General features: G+C 31.3%; 2 protein-coding genes across 3 annotated transcripts in view; both read left to right on the top strand.

Annotated features, from left to right (window-relative positions):
• The window catches only part of LOC123264928 (actin-related protein 2/3 complex subunit 1A-B), a 23,708-nt gene extending 12,840 nt beyond the window's left edge, over positions 1–10,868 (top strand). The window contains exon 6 of the mRNA XM_044728460.1: positions 10,759–10,868. Coding sequence (XP_044584395.1) covers positions 10,759–10,797 — 39 coding nt within the window. The 3' untranslated portion in view covers positions 10,798–10,868. The remainder of the gene's footprint in view (positions 1–10,758) is intronic.
• Positions 10,869–10,995: 127 nt separating this feature from the next.
• The window catches only part of LOC123264925 (F-box/LRR-repeat protein 16), a 367,204-nt gene continuing 359,785 nt past the window's right edge, over positions 10,996–18,414 (top strand). The window contains exon 1 of one of the 2 annotated variants that reach the window (XM_044728457.1): positions 10,996–11,999. In XM_044728457.1, coding sequence (XP_044584392.1) covers positions 11,906–11,999 — 94 coding nt within the window. In that variant the 5' untranslated portion in view covers positions 10,996–11,905. The remainder of the gene's footprint in view (positions 12,000–18,414) is intronic. The other variant, XR_006509449.1, reaches the window with a different exon arrangement.

The raw sequence follows: 18,414 nt of genomic DNA, 5'->3' as shown, positions 1-18,414 counted from the left end.
ATATAGTCATACATAACTCCAGCTCACAAAAAAAAAAGTGCGTTGGACCGTAACTACCTATTGAAATGAATATTGACCCACTGAATCCGAATTTCAAGTCCGTTTGACCCGGTCACCCTCCAATTTTGAGCATAATGCAAAAAAACCCCAAAAAATTGTAAAAAACTGTAGTCACAGCAATGAAAAAATTTTTCTAGACCCAGATCAAGTATGATTCTTGTGTATTTCAATTTACTGAATCTAAATCTGAACGTTAATTAGCCCAGTGCCACGTTAAAGTTTTAAAATTAAAAAAATCTCAAAAAACCAAAAAAATCAGGAAAATTGCAGTTACAAATATGAAAAAACAATCTATAAAACATGATTAAATACTTTTCTTGTATTTTTTCACGCATGAAATACAAGAGATAATAACAAACGGAAGAAAAATTTACTGCGTAGATCATTTGAGAACAAAAGAGTTCGATACCAATGAAGAACAGTTTAAAATTCGAGAAAATCGTTCTCTTTATTCTAGTTATACGTCATTTTTTATAGATTTAAAAATTTTTTATATTTTCAGATTCTTAATTTGTATTTTATGCGCGAAAAAATACAAGAAAAGTATTTAATCATGTTTTATAGATTTTTTCTCATATTTATAGCTGCAATTTTCCCGATTTTTTTGGTTTTTTGAGATTTTTTTTAATTTTAAAACGTTAACGGGGCAAGAAAACTTCAGATTCAAACTCAGTGGAACAAAATACATGAAAATCATACTCAATCTGAGTCGAAAAAAATTTTTATCTCGATAACTTTAATTTTTCATGACTTATTGCAATTTTTTTGGGTTTTTCGTTTTTTTTTTGCAAATTTGGTCGGCTCACCATGCTACTTAACGTTCAGATTTAGTTTCAGTAAATTGAGATACCTAAAAATCATACTTGATCCGGGTCCAGAAGAATTTTTTAATTGCTGTGACTGCAGTTTTTTGCAATTTTTTGGGGTTTTTTGCATTATGCTCAAAATTGGAGGGTGACCGGGTCAAACGGACTTGAAATTCGGATTCAGTGGGTCAATATTTATTTCAATAGGTCCAAAGTACATGCCACTTTTTTTTTTTGTGAGCTGGAGTTATGTATGACTATATATTTTGGATATATTTTATGTAACAACTATATTTATGAGAATATTTGTAAGATGATTCAAAATTTTAAAAATTTAGGCATTATAACGATATCAAAATGGTTGATTATAAAAATATACAATGTTATAATTTTTTTTATTAACTGTTGTTTTATTAAAAAGTATAAAAATTACGACAAATTAGTGTCATTTATTGTTTTCTTGTAATTAATTAAATTTATCTCAGAGGCAATTCATTGAAAGGGTTTAGCTATCAATCTATCTTGTAGAAAATTAAATTCTTTACAAAAAATGTCCTTTGCAATTTTGGTGTCAGATCAATAGTTTAGGAGAAAAAATCAAAAAACCACGACTTTTAAGCAAAAATCGAATATACAATTTTTTACTAGCGAGATAGCTCATAAATTGAAAATAAGCTGTCAGAGCTTTTAAAGAGGAAGGATCCCTCTACAACTTCCGCCCATGGTCAAATGAATGTCATGAAATGTCGCTATGCTCTAGATAATTTAAGCAAAAAAAAATGATTTTAACGGGTTAATTAAATGAGAAAACTTCAAATTCATCCAGCGAATACTTAAAATTGAAATTAAGAACTATCCTTTGGTGAGAATTTTTTTTTCTATGTAAAGAACAATACTTCGTCAATGGAGTGAGAAAAAAAAATAGTCGTCTCAAATGAAGCACCCTAATGTATATGTCGTAGTCTTTTCGCAAAATCCGTCATTTCATGAAATACCTAGGCACTTCCAAAAGCGTCGGCGTTTAGTGAAAAATATTTAAATTGCATTATCAGCCTAAGTATTTTATGAAATGACCACTTTGTGTCGGCATCTCGTGTTTAAAGCCAAGATACATAATCAGACGCATAGAACAGTTGGGCTTTTCATGTAATACCTATTATACATCTTGGCACGTTGAATAAAGAAAAAAAAATTTATAACATTAAAAAAAAGGAAGTAATAAAAGCAAATACAGATTAATTTGTAAAAAAATATAACGAATATTATGGAAAACAAGATAACAAACGACCGCTCATGTAGGAAACCCCCAGAGTTGACAAAGGGGCCAGGCTTGGGCCAGTACTGGGAAACCTAGCTTCGGCGTACCTGTATTGGCCCATGCGTGGGCCAGACTGTTTAACCCAGCCTCGGCCATGCCAATGATTACCCAACCTTGGGCCAAGACTGGCTAACTCAGCCTTGGCCATTCATTGGCGACCCAAGCGTGGGCCAAGACTGGTTAACCCAGCCTCGGCCATGCCAATAATTATCCAAGCTTGTGCCAAGACTGGCTAACCTAGCCTTGGCGATTCATCGGTGACCCAAGCTTGGGCCAAGACTGGGCAACCACGCCTTGGTCGGCCCAATTATTACCCGAGCCTGGGCCAGAACTGGGTCACCCAGTCACGGCCACAATGATTACCCAAGGGTTAGCCAAGATTGGGAAACCTACACTGAAAAAAAAAAATTAACTTAATTCAAGAGAAAATTTTTGAACCAAGAAAATAACTTTGAAGAGTTTAATTGTCTTCAATCAAAACGAAAAATTCTTTAATTAAATAAAATTTACTTAAATCGAGAAAAATTTCTTAGTTTAAGAATTTTTCTACTCAAATCAAGAAGATGAAATTCTTAAAAATTATTTACTTGATTTAAGTAAATTTTTTTTTCTTTGTAGCCATGGGCGTTGAATGGCAACTAAGACTTGAGCCAGAATTGGGTAACCTAGCCTTAGCCATTCAATGGGAAATTCAAACTTAATAAATCATTAAGTAATAGAATTTTAAACAGTAAACATTTATTGTTTAACGAATATTTGCTAACAAATTCTAAAATTTAAAATTTATTATTTAACCAAGACAATTGCATATCGTCAAAATTGATGTAGTCTTAAAAAAATTAAAATATAATAATTTACAGTTGAATTTTTAATATTGATAATTTTAAACATGAAAATTTATCATAAGATATTAAAAATATACAGAACGATGTACAAAGTTTAAAGTAATATAACAACTTGACTCTTTCATTTTTTTTAACTATAATAAACATTTGTAAAAAATAGTTAATTTTCACCGAAACACAATATTAAATAACATAAATTATATAAATAATAAACCGTCACACTTCGTCACTATATAGATTTAGCTTATCAGAATAATAAGATGTGCATCAACTTATCGGTCGTACGGTGTAGGGGTTAGTTATCGGTCTGGCAAGCGCGCGGCTCGGGTTCGAATCTCGATTAGAAGAACGGATATGATTTTCACACTTTATTTCTTATAATTAGCAACAGTTAGGTTTGAATTTACTTTACTTACAAAATAAAATAAAAAAATAACATTCCAATAATTCTTTTTTATCATTTTTTATCAAATGGCATGGCCCAGACTTGAAAATTAACTATGGCTCAACCCTGGTAACCAGGCGTAGGCCAGTCCTGGTAACCAGGCTTGGCCCATCGTTATCATCCCAGACTTCAACAAGGACTGGGCCAAGCCTGGCTTACAAGCTTGGCCCAGAGTCTTACATAGTTGAGCCAAGGCTGGGCCAAGCTAGGCCCCGTGGTACTTTCCTCTATGCGTATACTTCAGTTTACTTAAAAAAAGGTTTTGAATGGGTCGGTCGAATCTGCTCTTATTTTCAGAAAAACTAAATTTATGGAAGTCCTTTTAGATGCCTCAAATCGTTTTTTGATCCGTCGATCCGTTCAAGAATTACGAGAAATTTAGAAACGGCTAATTTTACAATTCACAAAGTTTACAATCGGCTAGTTTTATATATATATATATATATACATATATATATATATATATATATATATATATATATATATATATATATATATATATATATATATATATATATATATATATATATATATATTAGGGTGTGCCAAAAAAATCAACAAATTTTTTTTTTCAAAAAGTTTTTGAAATTTCGTTAGAAGATACCACAATAAAAATTCAGTTAAAATTTGAGCTCTTAATATCAATATTTAGAGGTCGCGAACTAAATTTTTCGATTTTTCGTTTAATTAACACGGAAAAAAAATTTCCAGAAAGTTTGGATTTTTATTTCTCTTGATTGAACCAACTTCATCGAACGAACAATCAATATTGTTATAGGAAGTTGAACGCTAAATAAAAAAGGTCTCTTATCATTTTTTGATAAATTCAATCCTCCGAAAGTTATTCGAGGTTAAAGTTAAGCTTATTGCAAATTTGTGGATTATTTCACTTTTACGGTAAATTTATTACACCGGCATACGAAAAAAAAAAGTTGTATGTACTTTCGATCGGACCCACCTACCGACATGTTTTTCGACCCGCTGAATCCAAATTTGGAGTCTGTTTGGCCCAGTCACCGTCTAGATTTGAGTAAAATTCAAAAAACCCAAAAAAAGGCAAATGCAGTCACGATGAAAAAATTTTTGTGGACCCGGAGCAAGTATGATTTTTATGTACTTCAATTCACTAAATCTGAATCTGAATGTTAATTAGCCCGTTGAGCCGTTAACATTTGAAAAAAATTGCGAAAAACCGAAAAAAATTTCAATAAATCAAAAAAAATCGAAATTATCGATGAAAAAAATTTTTTGGATTCAGATTGAGTATGAATTAGAATCTAAAGTTTTTTTTTACGCCAGTAACGTTTCAAAATTTTTAAAAATCAAAAAAATCGGGAAAATTGCAGTTGTAAATATAAGAAATAATTTATTAAACACGATTATTAATGACTTGGGTGTATTTTCATGGATGGAATATGATCTTAGAATTAAAAAATTGACAAATTTTTAAAATTTATAGAAAATAGAATGTAAGGAGAAGGTATAAAACCATATTTACGAATTTCAAACAGTCGTTTGTTTGTATCGAACTTTTTTATCTTAAAATGACCTACGCAGTGTGTTCCTTTTACGTTTTCTGTATTCTTCTGGTACTTCTCTTATTAGCATCCAGCAAAAATCTGTCAGTGGTCGACATGAGAATCCATAAAGTGTATACTAATAAAAAAATTGACTTGACTCAAAAGCCAAACTCTTGAACCAAGAATTCCATTTTGAAGAAAAATATTTTCTTGGGTCAAGAGTATAAATTCTTGACTCAAAAAAATTTTCTTAGACCAAGAATAATTTCTTAGCTCAAGAATTTATTCTCTTGACTCAAGAATATCATTTTCTTCAAAATAGTGTTCTTGGTTCAAGAGTTTGGCTCTTGAGTCTAGTCAATTTTTTTATCAGTGTAGTGTGGGGTTCATTAAGCGACCTAAATTTTTGCAATTTGTCACCTATTCTTCTACTAACGTCCTGTAGTTTTCGCATTTTTTACTTCCTAAAAAGTTTTGAGACACATTTTTGAAACTAACCCAAGCTACTCTCCGTCTCGTTCAGTTTTCCTATAAAATTTACATCCTGAAATAGAGTTCGAATCTTGGGTCCATTAAAAATTCCTTACGATCGCTTGTGTCTGCAACCAGGGCACCTCCTACTGGAGAGTATACTAATACAAGAAGTAATTCCCATTCGTAGTAAGACGAGATAATTAACATTTAGATTCAGATTTTACTCAAATCTAGACGGTGACTGGGCCAAACAGACTCCAAATCTGGATTCAACGGGTCGAAAAATATGTCGGTAGGTGGGTCCGGTCGAAAGTACAAACAACTTTTTTTTTTTTCGTATGCCGGTGTAATAAATTTACCCTAAAAGTGAAATAATTCACAAATTCGCAATAAGCTTAAGTTTAACCTCGAATAACTTTCGAAGGATTGAATTTATCAAAAAATGATAAAAGACCTTTTTTATTCAGCGTTCAATTTCCTATAAAAATATTGATTGTTCGTTCGATCAAGTTGGTTCAATCAAGAGAAATAAAAATCCAAACTGTCTATAAATTTTTTTTCCGTGTTAATTTAATGAAAAATCGAAAAATTCAGTTCGCGACCTCTAAATATTGATATTAAGGGCTCAAATTTTAACTGAATTTTTATTGTGGTATCTTCTAACGAAATTACAAGAACTTTTTGAAAAAAAAAATTAGTTGATTTTTTTGGCACACCCTAATATATATATATATATATATATATATATATATATATATATATATATATATATATATATATATATATATATATATATATATATTAGGGTGCTTCAAAAAAACTTTTTAATTTTTTTTTTAACTCTTACTCTCTCAAATGTTTCTATTTGATATAAAAAAAATCCTCACCAAACATGAGCCCTATAGCTCAACTCTAAGGGGTAGCTATTTTTATTTCAGTTTCCCATTTAATTAACATGGGAAAAATTCTTTTTTGTTTTAAATTGAATTTACACATAGTTTACGCAACTTTTTACAAAAAACGATTTTATATTCTTAAAGTAGTGTTTTTGAGCTTTACAAAACTCTAAGACAAAGTATGATTATCGCTACAAAAAGACTAGTTACAGCCATTTAAAAATGACTAAATTTCGAAATTTAAAGAAATAGTTGGCAATTGGGTCATTTCATGTCAAATCGACAATTAGTTGGAATCGATCTCTTTCGATTTGGACAAATTTTGGTCAGAAGTTTTCGTTTATCATAAAATAAAGTTCTGCCAAAGGAAAAACAATAAAAAAATTTTTTTCAAAAGATATGCAAATTCAAAATTTCGCGATTTTTCCAGTTTTTCAATTTTGTTTTTGTAATATCTCGAACGCTATGGTAGATATAGGAACGGCCTTTTGTTTGTTTAAAAGGGGACACTTAGGGTTATTGAAAAAGAAATATTTTGGAAAAAAATTTTAAAAAATGCCAAATTTGTCAAATTTTGAATTTTTGAAAATCGTTAAAAATGACAATCGAAGTTAAAATTTTAGCTCAATTTTTTTTGTATAATACATTCTACTCATCTTAAAATATTCTGAAATTTTTAGAAGGGTGTGTTACGTTCTCAATTTTTAGTATTTATTTTATTACGCCTTTAAATTGGTAGGGACGATTTTTAAATTGAAAGAAAAAATTAAATTAAGAACTGTCGAATAAATTCAGGTTTGGCATCATTGGGTGATCTATTGACCCCCGGTGTGCCGTCACAGATGAGCTTACTTTACCTAACTAATATTTTAGGGACTCACCATTATTGGCCCCATAAGTCAGCCCAAATAATACCCCGTTTCTCTAACGAGTTAGCCTCGAAAGGCGGGTACGTGTCGTGGCCGGTCTTCTGGAAATACTCCTCGGAGTAGTATCCGTATCGAGGGTCGTCGACCGGGATGACTCCTCCTGGTGGCCGAACTTCGGGAATCTCAACGGGAGTCAGTGTCCAAGTCCTGGTGATGTCCGTCCAGAAGGCAGGGCGGTTGTTGTTGATTGGAATGGACTGACCCTCTTGACCCTGGTACGAAGAAGGCGGTGATTTTGGAGAGTCTTCTTCGGCGGTTCGTACTACTTTCACACGCGGTTCGACGAGTATTTCGTTGTCAATTATTCGCAACGACGGTTTCGTTGCCCGCACTACCTCTACTTCCGGTTCAACTGGGTTTGTGTTATTAATTGCCAACAAACTGAACGGTTGGGCTAAGAGACGACGGCCCCGTTGTACCGAGCGACCGGATCGACGCGATCGCCTTCCTCGAGACATGAACTGGAGGATTTGGTGTTGGCGGAACGCTGGCTAGCGCTCGCACCGAAGAGACTGGAACCTGGTGAACGCTGATAAGCGCTCGACCAGCAGGATGGGTTAAGTTGGCGGAACGCTGGCTAGCGCTCCCGCCGAAAGGTTTTCTTATTTGGGGTGGAACAGCTTGTTAAGCGCTCGCCCCCATAATAAGTATAGTGGACTATGTATTCGTTATAGTTGGTATTTATTCGGATAATAGGATCTGGAGAGATTCAAGTCGGAGGGCAGAGCTCTTTACACTAGAGAGTCTCTGGATCTACTGACTGAATTAGCTACAGATTAGTTTTTTATAAACAGTTTTTCAGCCATGTTTGCAGCTCAGGTTACTCCCTGAGAGAGTCACCGAGGCCCGGGTCCCATGCTGACGTAAGATGTTTGGACTATCCGCGGCCGCGGTGACTCTCTGCTGATGCCTTATCGCGAGACTTCCGTTACCAAGCTGCTGATCAAGCCACCAGCGAAGCAACGGACATCTCTCAATGTGCATTCGGAGAATTTAACGAGATATATTTATTAAAAATATAATATTTATAAAGTAATCAAAAAAAATAATTTTAGGCGAAATTCTGAGAACGTAACAGGTTTTTTTTTTCAAAAATATCAATTTTTGAATTTCAAAAAAAATTTTTTTCGTTTTTAACAACTTTTAAATTAGGTAAAGTTATGCAGGTACATAGTATTGTAATTTTGAGGATTAAAAATTGAATGCATCACGTGGAAATATTGAATAATAAATTAATTTTAACTTTTTTTTTTATTTCTCATGCGTTAAGGATGACTTTGAGATCATGTCCAAAAAATAAAAAAAAAAAGAGATCGATTCCAACTATTTGTCGATTTGACATGGAATGACCCAATTGCCAACTATTTCTTTAAATTTCGAAATTGAGTCATTTTTAACTGGCTGTAACTAGTCTTTTTGTAGCGATAATCATACTTTGTCTTAGAGTTTTGTAAAGCTCAGACGCTACTTTAAGAATATAAAATCGTTTTTTGTAAAAAATTGCGTAAATTATGTGTAAATTCAATTTAAAAAAAAAAAAGAATTTTTCCCATGTTAATTAAATGGGAAACTGAAATAAAAATAGCGACCCCTTAGAGTTGAGCTATAGGGCTCTTGTTTGGTGAGGATTTTTTTTATATCAAATAGAAACATTTGAGAGGGTAAGAGTTAAAAAAAAAATTAAAAAGTTTTTTTGAAGCACCCTAATATATATATAAAAACTAGTAAAACGTTATATATATATATATATATATATATATATATATATATATATATATATATATATATATGTGTGTATATATATATATATATATATATATATATGCATATATATATATATATATGCTATATATATATATAATATAACGCGGGATGTTGCCGCGATTGTGTCTATAGTTCTTAACGGATCTAGATGAAATTTGTCACACATATTCTTTAGACGATTACGTTGATTGAGTTCGAAGATGGATAAAATTAGTCGATTAGTTTAGGAATGGCAGCCACACGAAAATTATTAAAATTAAAAAAATCATAAAAATCGTGATGACAAAAAATTGAAATCTATCTTTAATCTCGGGTGGATCCGAATGGCGCTTTCTATTGCTTAAAATGATCATATGTCGTTTTTTTTTTACTGATTGAAAGTTTTAATGTTTAATACCATTTTCATAGTAAAAGTAGCATCTATCGGCTATTCTCAATATACCAACTTTTAAATTAACTAAAATATAATTATATCGATGTAGAATTTTAAAAAGTCAACAAATGATGTTAAAATACGGATATTGCTTATAATAAGTGTCACAATTTTGTATTAATATTTAATTCAAAAATCTGTTCAAGTACTAGGTATTTTACCTTAGTACATTATAATCAGATAATATAACCAGTTAAATTCTTAAAGAGTTGCAGGAAACCAAAAAAAAGATATTAATATAAAAAAAAATTTGTCATTACCATTAATCCTTATGAGGGATTACTGATGTTACAAAAAAGCACCGTTCAGATATCAATCAAAATTTGTGTAACGAAGAGAAATAACACATAGAATATTTTGCATCATTAAAAGTACAGATTCAAAGCATGTGATAGTAATAATTAATGAAAAATTGTCAAAAATTATCGATCTCTATCTCTTCTTCTCAAATGTTAGGTTATGCAGGTAAATTTACTATGTAAATGAAAAAAGTCTTTGTAGTTCATATTTGACACTTGTTATTCGCTCTGTGCGCGTGGGCGGAGCTAAAATTCTAACACTTCTGCATTAATAGTATTAGTGTATTCATGCATACTGACAGCGCCACCAAAAAGGGGGCTCGGGCGTTTTTGGGGGCTCATGGCACTATACGTATACACAATACTCACTTATTTTCAAAGTAGTATATGTATGCTCCGCCCAGGCGCACAGAGCGAATATCTGTGGTGTACTACCTTAAATACAGCTTTTTAAAAATCATCGAAAAATTAGGAAATTTTTTTTGCTCCTTTAATTTTTGTGAGAAGTAAAGTATCAGTAATTATACTAGTCTATGCGATTTCACGATTGAAAATTTGAAAACACAAAATTTTATTTTTCGTTTTTAAGATTTTTTTCGTTCATTAAAAATAAAATAAATTTACTGCTCAAAACAAGTTTAAACTTAAAAAATCTTAATAAATTTTATTTTAATTGCGATTACCAATGGAATAATGAGAAAACCTTTATGAAACATTTTCGTTATCAGTCCGATTTTCTTAATTGATAAATTCTAACAAAAGTACATAATTCCTTGAGGTTAGAGATTTCGTAATAAATAATGAAAAATTTGCTAAGAAAATAGTAAGAAAAATTTTCGAGTTCAGAAACAGCAAAAAATTTTGGCTGACCTTCAAAGTCAGATTTCTTTTTCCAATTCACTTAATAATAATTGAAACACAAATAAAGTAACAATAACTAAAAAACATATTAATAATATTTGATTACAGGTCCTCGAAAACGCCATGGCTGGTTTGAAGATTATTTAATTCGTTAAGTTTTTTACATGATTGTACATCATTTACAACGATATATTATTATTGAAATAAATACAAGATGAGAAGTAAAAATAACCTTTCAATTTTTATTTTTAAAAATTCCTTATTCAAAACAAACGATAATCATATTTTTTTATAATATAAAATAATTTGTCAATCAACACTACTTATTGAGATAATCAAAGTGGGCACTTGTCTTCTTAAAAGTTCAGAATCAGCTGAAAATTTGTATGAGATGGCGGGATTTTTGAAAAAAATTTTTAAATATATTTAAATACTAGTGAATCAAAAGTTGACGCAGGCGCTTATATTTATTTCGTTATTATAATCGGGGAGAGGGGTTATGAGACAAATACGACGAAGCGAAAAGTATCGATTTAGTATAAAGTGGACAATACAACCATGTTGATATTTGTTACTTAGTGTGTCCATAAACAAAATTTAACGTCTGTATTTCTCTAATGTTGTTTGTAATACTAATGCTTTAATGATTATTTTTTTAACATGAACGTATTTATTTATAATAATTTAATAGTTTCTTTAAAGATATAAAGTATACTTTAAATATAGAAAAAGGTATACAAATATGACGAGTAATCGATGTTTGTTAATCGTCATAAAAAATAATCAAGTGAAAATTTATCGAGAATAATAAGCAAGACACCTTCATGCTACGAGTCTGTGAGTCTGACAGTATTGATTTACTTTACTTTGAGTGTCTAGTTATTTTAAAATAGGATACAATTTGAAAAACGATTAACAAATATGAAATTAAGTTTTAATTATTCTCTATGTATTTAAAAATCTACATACCCTCAAGTGCTCAGTGATTCCATCAATAAAAAATAATCTTTAAAATATATCAAGAACAAAATTGTTTTTAAATGCAATAAAAATTCTTAGAAAAATATTTGTATTTGTTTCAAGCTTTGTGAAGTAATAAATTAAATACATTGAAAGAATAACGAAAAAATATGTATACTCGTATTAGATATTGCACAACAACAAAAATCTAAGGATAATACAACGTTATATGATATTTTGTGCTAATTAACGAAAGCTTTATTAGCATTCAAACGTAAAAAAATAAAGTGAAGATATGTCATCGATATCGGCTCAAGGAGTTGTTGAGCGTGCAAGTGCTGAGTTATCCAAAAGGATTAATGGACTGGCTCTTCGTTCATCTAAGCATGGTATGTAATATATATGTTAATATGTTTTTTGTTCTCGTCTATAAGTATTAATTTTAATAAATTAAATAAATAAATCTAGTGAATGTAATTAAACTAAAAAAAAAATTTGGTAAATGATTATAAGTTAAAATACTGAGATATAATAGATTTACAAAGACATGAATATGCATATCAATTAAGATAAATATTGAGCAAATTAATGGATATGAACCTACGAAAATCTGCGTTAATCGTAAAATGATTATAAAGATCGGCTTTAATTTTGATTAAATTATAAAAAAAAAAAAATTGTTAGTTATCAAGATGTTATTTAAAGTAAATCAAGTTACCGTACTAATTATTTTAATAGAATTTCCGAAAAACTATGAGTTTTTAAACACGATTATTTATATTTCTTTTTTTTTTCATATGACACTGAAATTATTGGAAGATTTAACATTTATATTTATTTATATAATATTATCAAATTGGAGAATGATATAATTTTCGTAATTTCAGTTTTCATTCATTATTATTAAAGTTACAGTCAAATATTTACCAATGCTGTTTATAAGTTAATGGAACAAAAAAAATCTCCCCTAAAAATTGAAAATATTTAACAGAAAAAAGTTTATTTTTAATTCAATTTTTGACGATAATTATTTTGAATTTGATATTGCGTAAAGGTAATACATATTTTTATAATTTAAATTTCCGAACTTGTACTTATCTCTTAAACTAAAATGCAATCATGAAATTTTAAACTTTCTTAATGACGTCACTCATCGCGCGCAGCGCTGCTATCACTATTTTGATATTCATAGATCAGTCGGTAACTCAATCAGCTGATACCAATTTTATTTATTTTTTATGCTAATGAAAGAAGATAACTTTTATTTATAACTTAAAGTCACAATACATGAATGGATAAATTGAAAATATTTTATAAAAAAAATGTTACTGCTCATCGAAATTGCGTCGGGAAATAAAAATAATTGCTTTAGTCATTAAAATGAATACACAGGTAAGTTAAAAAAAAATTTTTTTTTCATTGTAAAAAAATAAGAAAGTCGTTTCACCTTTTTGAAAGTAATTAAAATATAAGTATTAAAATAACGAAATTCTAATTTTTTTGAGATTTTATATAGAAACATTACATTCACTGAGTCGAAAAAAAAATTAATAAAATTAAAACATAATGTACCTGAAGTTCCGAACGTTTTTTTATGAACGAAAATCAAAAAAAAAATTTTTTTACTCCTGAAACTGAAAATGGTTTTTCAGTTTCAAGAAGAGACAGTAAGCCCTATAAATGATAAATTGGCTCCTCAAAACGCAAAAACTACCCCTTCAGCCACCCCAAACACTTATAGCATAAAAAAAAATTTTTAAAAAATCCTTCTGAGGTCCCTTTGAAGCTGGCGATTTTTCGTAATACTCCTACAACACCCTCACACTATATAAAAAATCATCAAGCCGTTAGCTGTCCCGGAACTACCCCTCCAGCCACCCCAAAGTTTTACAAGAATAAGAAAAAAATTTTTAAAAAATCCTTCCGAGGTCCCTTTGAAGCTAGCGATTTTTCGTAAGACTCCTACAACACCCTCACACTATATAAAAAATCATCAAGCCGTTAGCTGCCCCGGATCAATCCCTTCAGCTACCCCAAAGTTTTCCACTTAAAAAAAAAAAAAATTCAGAAAAAATCCTTCCGAGGGCCCTTTGAAGCTGGCGATTTTTTGTAAGACTCCTACAACACCCTCACACTATATAAAAAATCATCAAGCCGCTAACTCCCCCGGAACTACCCCTCCAGCCACTTCAAAGACTTATAATATTAATAAAAAATCCGAAAAAAATCGTTACAAGGGCCCTTTGAAGCTGGCGATTTTCTTAGTACTCCTACAACAACTCCACACAATATAAAAAATCATCAAGCCGCTGACTCCCCCGGAACTACTCTTCCTGCCACCCCAAAGATTTATAAATTAAAAAAAAATTCTGGTAAAATCGCTAAAAGGGTCCTTTAAAGCTGGCAAAACTACGCAAAACTACGCAAAAGTAGTAGAGACTTGCTGTGTACGAAATTTTGAGAATCAAATAAGGATTAAAATGAGCCAAACCCGATGTCTCTACGACTAATAGTTTACGAGATATTATTTTTTTAATGAAACAAAACGTGGTTTCGCTCGAGCGCTCGTAAACAAATAGCTGTAACTCTTTTTTTTTTTTTTTAATTATGGCTATTGTTGTCTTCTATGAACAAACAAAATCAGCTAAGCTCAAAAAAATTTTTTAGAATTTATTTGAGTTATTTTTAGTTTTTCGAATTTCTGCTTTAGAAAATAGTTAAAATTAGAAAATAATTGTTTTTGGTATACTAAAATTTTAACGGCAACAAAGAATCGATATGAAAAAAAAAATTTTTTCTCAAATTTTTTTAGTGCAAATATCGGGTTAACAAGTTTAAAAAAATATGAGCTCTACGGGGATTCGATGTCCGGATCCGAAGAAGAAATAACAATAGTAAGCGGCTGCTCAGATACTTGGAGTAATTTGTTTTTTCATCAATTTTTGTATTTTTTTTAAGTCTTGATTAACTTTTAAAAAATCGATTCCACAATATAAGTACCAATCGATTCCAAATTTCATGAATCGTAAAGATATTCTATCGCTTGGAGAACTTTTTTTAAAAGAATATTTTTTATTTGTTTATAAAAATTGTTAGTTAACAAAAATAATCGTTTCCACAATATTGGTATCAAATAAATCCAAATTTCATGAATCATAAAGATATCCTATCGTGTAGAGAACTTTTTTTATAAAAAATTTTTTTATTTGCTTAAACAAACTTTTATTCATAAATAATTATTTTTTTGAAAAAAGATCTCCACGCGATAGGATATCTTTACGATTCATAAAATTTGGAGTTGTTTGATACCAATATTGTAAAAACAATTTTTTTATTGTTAACTAACAATTTTTATAAACCAATGAAAAATATTTTTTTAAATAAAGTTCTCCACGCGATAGGATATCTTTACCATTCATGAAATTTGGAATCATTGATACCAACATTGTGGAATCGATTTTTTTTTTAAATCAATTAAGTCGTTAAAAAGAAAAAAAAAACAAAAAATTATAAATAAGATGAAAAAAAAAAAAACCCCCGAGTATCTGAGCAGCCGCTTACTATTGTTATTATTTACCTCGTTTTTTTCTAATTCTTAATTAACTTTTAAAAAATCGATTCTACAATATAAGTATCGATCGATTCCAAATTTCATGAATCGTAAAGACATCCTATCGTGTGGAAAACTTTTTTTATAAAAAATTTTTCTATTTGTTTCAAAAAATTGTTAATTAACAAAAAAAAATTTCTTTCCACAATATACAGGGTGATCCAAAATTACTTTTACAGCAAAGATATTCGAATAGAGAAAACGATTCTGAGCAGACAACTTCTTAGTCGTTACTGAAAATTTTGAGTAGTTTTTGAGTTATTCAAAATTTTCGTTGACCAATCAGATGTGAGATTTAACATTCAAAAAAAAATACAAAATAATAAATAATAAATTTGGCTGCGTTGCGATTTCCAACTTCACGTTTTACTTATGTTTGTTTACTTTTTTTAAATAATTCTAATTTTTAAGAGTTTAAACAAATGTAACCTTTAAAATAAAATTTTTTTTTCCTAATTTTGTTTAAAGTCGCATAAACTACTAAGGTCGTGAGCGACTACGTTAGGGGGTAAACTTTTGAGATTGGAACTCGTTTTATTTCTTGGGCTGAGCAGTATAATACACTTAAATATTGAAAATATTCATTGGTGTACGCCGGACTCGAACCCGATCCAATGCTTTGGTAAGCAAGGGCCGGATCCGATAGGCTACTGCGCGCCTAAAAAATAAAATAAAATAAAATACTCAATTTTAAACTTATTTTTAAAATTTAAAGAAGCTATTGAATTAATGAATGGATAGGTAATCAAAGATAAAAATTAATTTATTGTAAATTATAAAGATGAAAGATTTTAAGTCAATTGTCAGAATAATAAAAAGGACTCATATCAGACGAAGTATAAGGATAAATTCTAGGCTACTTATCAAGATAAAAATAAGGACTTTTATTAGGTAAAGTAAAAGGACAAATTCCCAGGCTGCTTATCGAGGCTACAGGGTAATAGTAAGGACCTTATCAGGAAAACTAACAGGATAAGGACCAGGCTATTTATCAAGGTAATAATGAGTCTTATCAGGAAAACAAATAGGACAACTTCCAGGTTACTTCTCAGGATAATAAAAAGGACTCTTATCAGGAAACTGGAATTTACTGATTTCACTGTAAAATTCCACTCATTCATTTTAAGAGAGTAGCTTACGATAAATGTCAGAAAAATAAAAAAATTGTAGAAAAAAATGCCTATTTTAAGAACAATATCTAGATCACTATGCAAGGTGAAATTAAAAAATTAACATTATTTTTAGGGCTGAGATCCGAAACTCCAACTTTATAAAATTCCATATAATTGAGTAGAGTTATTTCAAGTTTTAAATAATTTCAGAAATATTATAGATAAATATATAGGTTGGATAAGTATTAGGGAGATGACAAACAAGACAACAAACGATACGATAAGCGAGACCACAAGCGAGATCATTAGCGAGACCACGAGCGAGATCATGAGCAAGACCATGAGTGAGACCATGAGCAAGATCATGAGCGAGACCATGAGCGAGATCATGAGCGAGACCATGAGCGAGACTACGAGCGAGACCATGAGCGAGACCACGAGCGAGACCACGAGCGAGATTATGAGCGAGACCACGAGCGAGATCATAAGCGAAACCATGAGCGAGATCATTAGCGAGAGCACGAGTGAGATCATTAGCGGGAGCACGAGTGAGATCATGAGCGAGACCACTAACGAGACCACGAGCGAGATCATGAGCGAGACCACGAGCGAGATCATGAGCGAGACCACGAGTGAGATCATTAGCAGGAGCACGAGCGAGATCATTAGCGAGACCACAAGAGAGATCATTAGCGAGATCATGAGCGAGACCATGAGCGGGATCATGAGCGAGACCATGAGCAAGATCATGAGCGAGACTATGAGCGAGACCATGAGCGAGATCATGAGCGAGACCATGAGCGAGACCACGAGTGAGATCATGAGCGAGACCACGAGCGAGATCATGAGCGAGACCACGAGCAAGATCATGAGCGAGACCGTGAGCGAGATTACGAGCAATACCCTTATTATTAACCTCTAAGAATTTTTGAATTCGATCTTGCTAGCCTCCACATTGTGTTTTTTTGAATATTCGGCCAATTGTCTTTTAATCTAAGCTTGATAACATGATTTTTACTCCTGCAGTTTAACCTAAACTTTATCCAGTAAAATCATCTTTCGGATTCTTCTTCAGTTTAGTCGTTCAAATTTATCCTGAATATTATCCTGCTAAGCTTTCAATTTTGTTGCCTTCATGTTATCCTCCAATTTAACTCTTAGAACGTTTTCCTTTTTTTAACAATCTAGATTTGATTATCAATTGATTCTTTCGAGTGTTTTAAGTTGTCTGCGCGTTTAAAATCTCTGCATATTGTCCTTTTAATCATTCTTCTTATGGTCCTTCTGTATGATCTTCCTTGTATCCTACATTTTAGTCTTCTATTTTTTATTCGTTCATTCAGAACAAAAGAGCACGCTTATTACTACGTTCGCGTTGCAATCGCTTATCTTTTATTTATGTCAATCAATTAATTCGGTGTGTATCTGTCATTACAATTAATAATTTACTTAAGAATTTAAATATTCACAAATCGATTTTTCTCAAACAATATCTGTATTATGGCTGAATATACTGCTCAAGAGTATGCTGATATGATCCTCCTGTATGGTATGGCCAATTATAATGCTGCTGAAGCACGGCGCAGGTATGCAGAGAGATTCCCGAATCGGCGGCATCCAAGTTCTCCAGTGATCCTTAGTGCAGTCAGCCGATTACGTGAGTCTGGTAATGTTTTACCAAATCACCGAGAAGCTGGTGCACCACGTCGTGCACGAAATAATGAGAACGAAGAGGCTATCATTGAGGCCGTTGAGAAAGATCCAGAGATCGGTATTCGTGGAGTTGCTCAGCAACTGCATTTGTCTTTTGGCACCGTCCAACGAACACTGAAAGATGAAAAGCTTCACGCGTATCATTATCAACGAGTTCAAGAGTTGAAGCCCGAGGATTATCCAGTTCGTATGGCTTTTTGTCAGGAACTCTTGAATCGTTTCGAAAACGATGAAGATTTTTTCAAAAAAATTCTGTTTACTGATGAAAGTAAGTTTGGCCGGAATAAGTCTTGGAATACCCGAAATTTCCACTGGTATGCTCAAGAAAATCCCCACTGCACTATTGTTCGGAATCACCAAGACCGGTTT

The sequence above is a fragment of the Cotesia glomerata genome, linkage group LG5, assembly GCF_020080835.1.
Source record: "Cotesia glomerata isolate CgM1 linkage group LG5, MPM_Cglom_v2.3, whole genome shotgun sequence".
Taxonomy (NCBI): domain Eukaryota; kingdom Metazoa; phylum Arthropoda; class Insecta; order Hymenoptera; family Braconidae; genus Cotesia; species Cotesia glomerata.
This window is presented reverse-complemented; position numbering and strand designations above follow the sequence as displayed.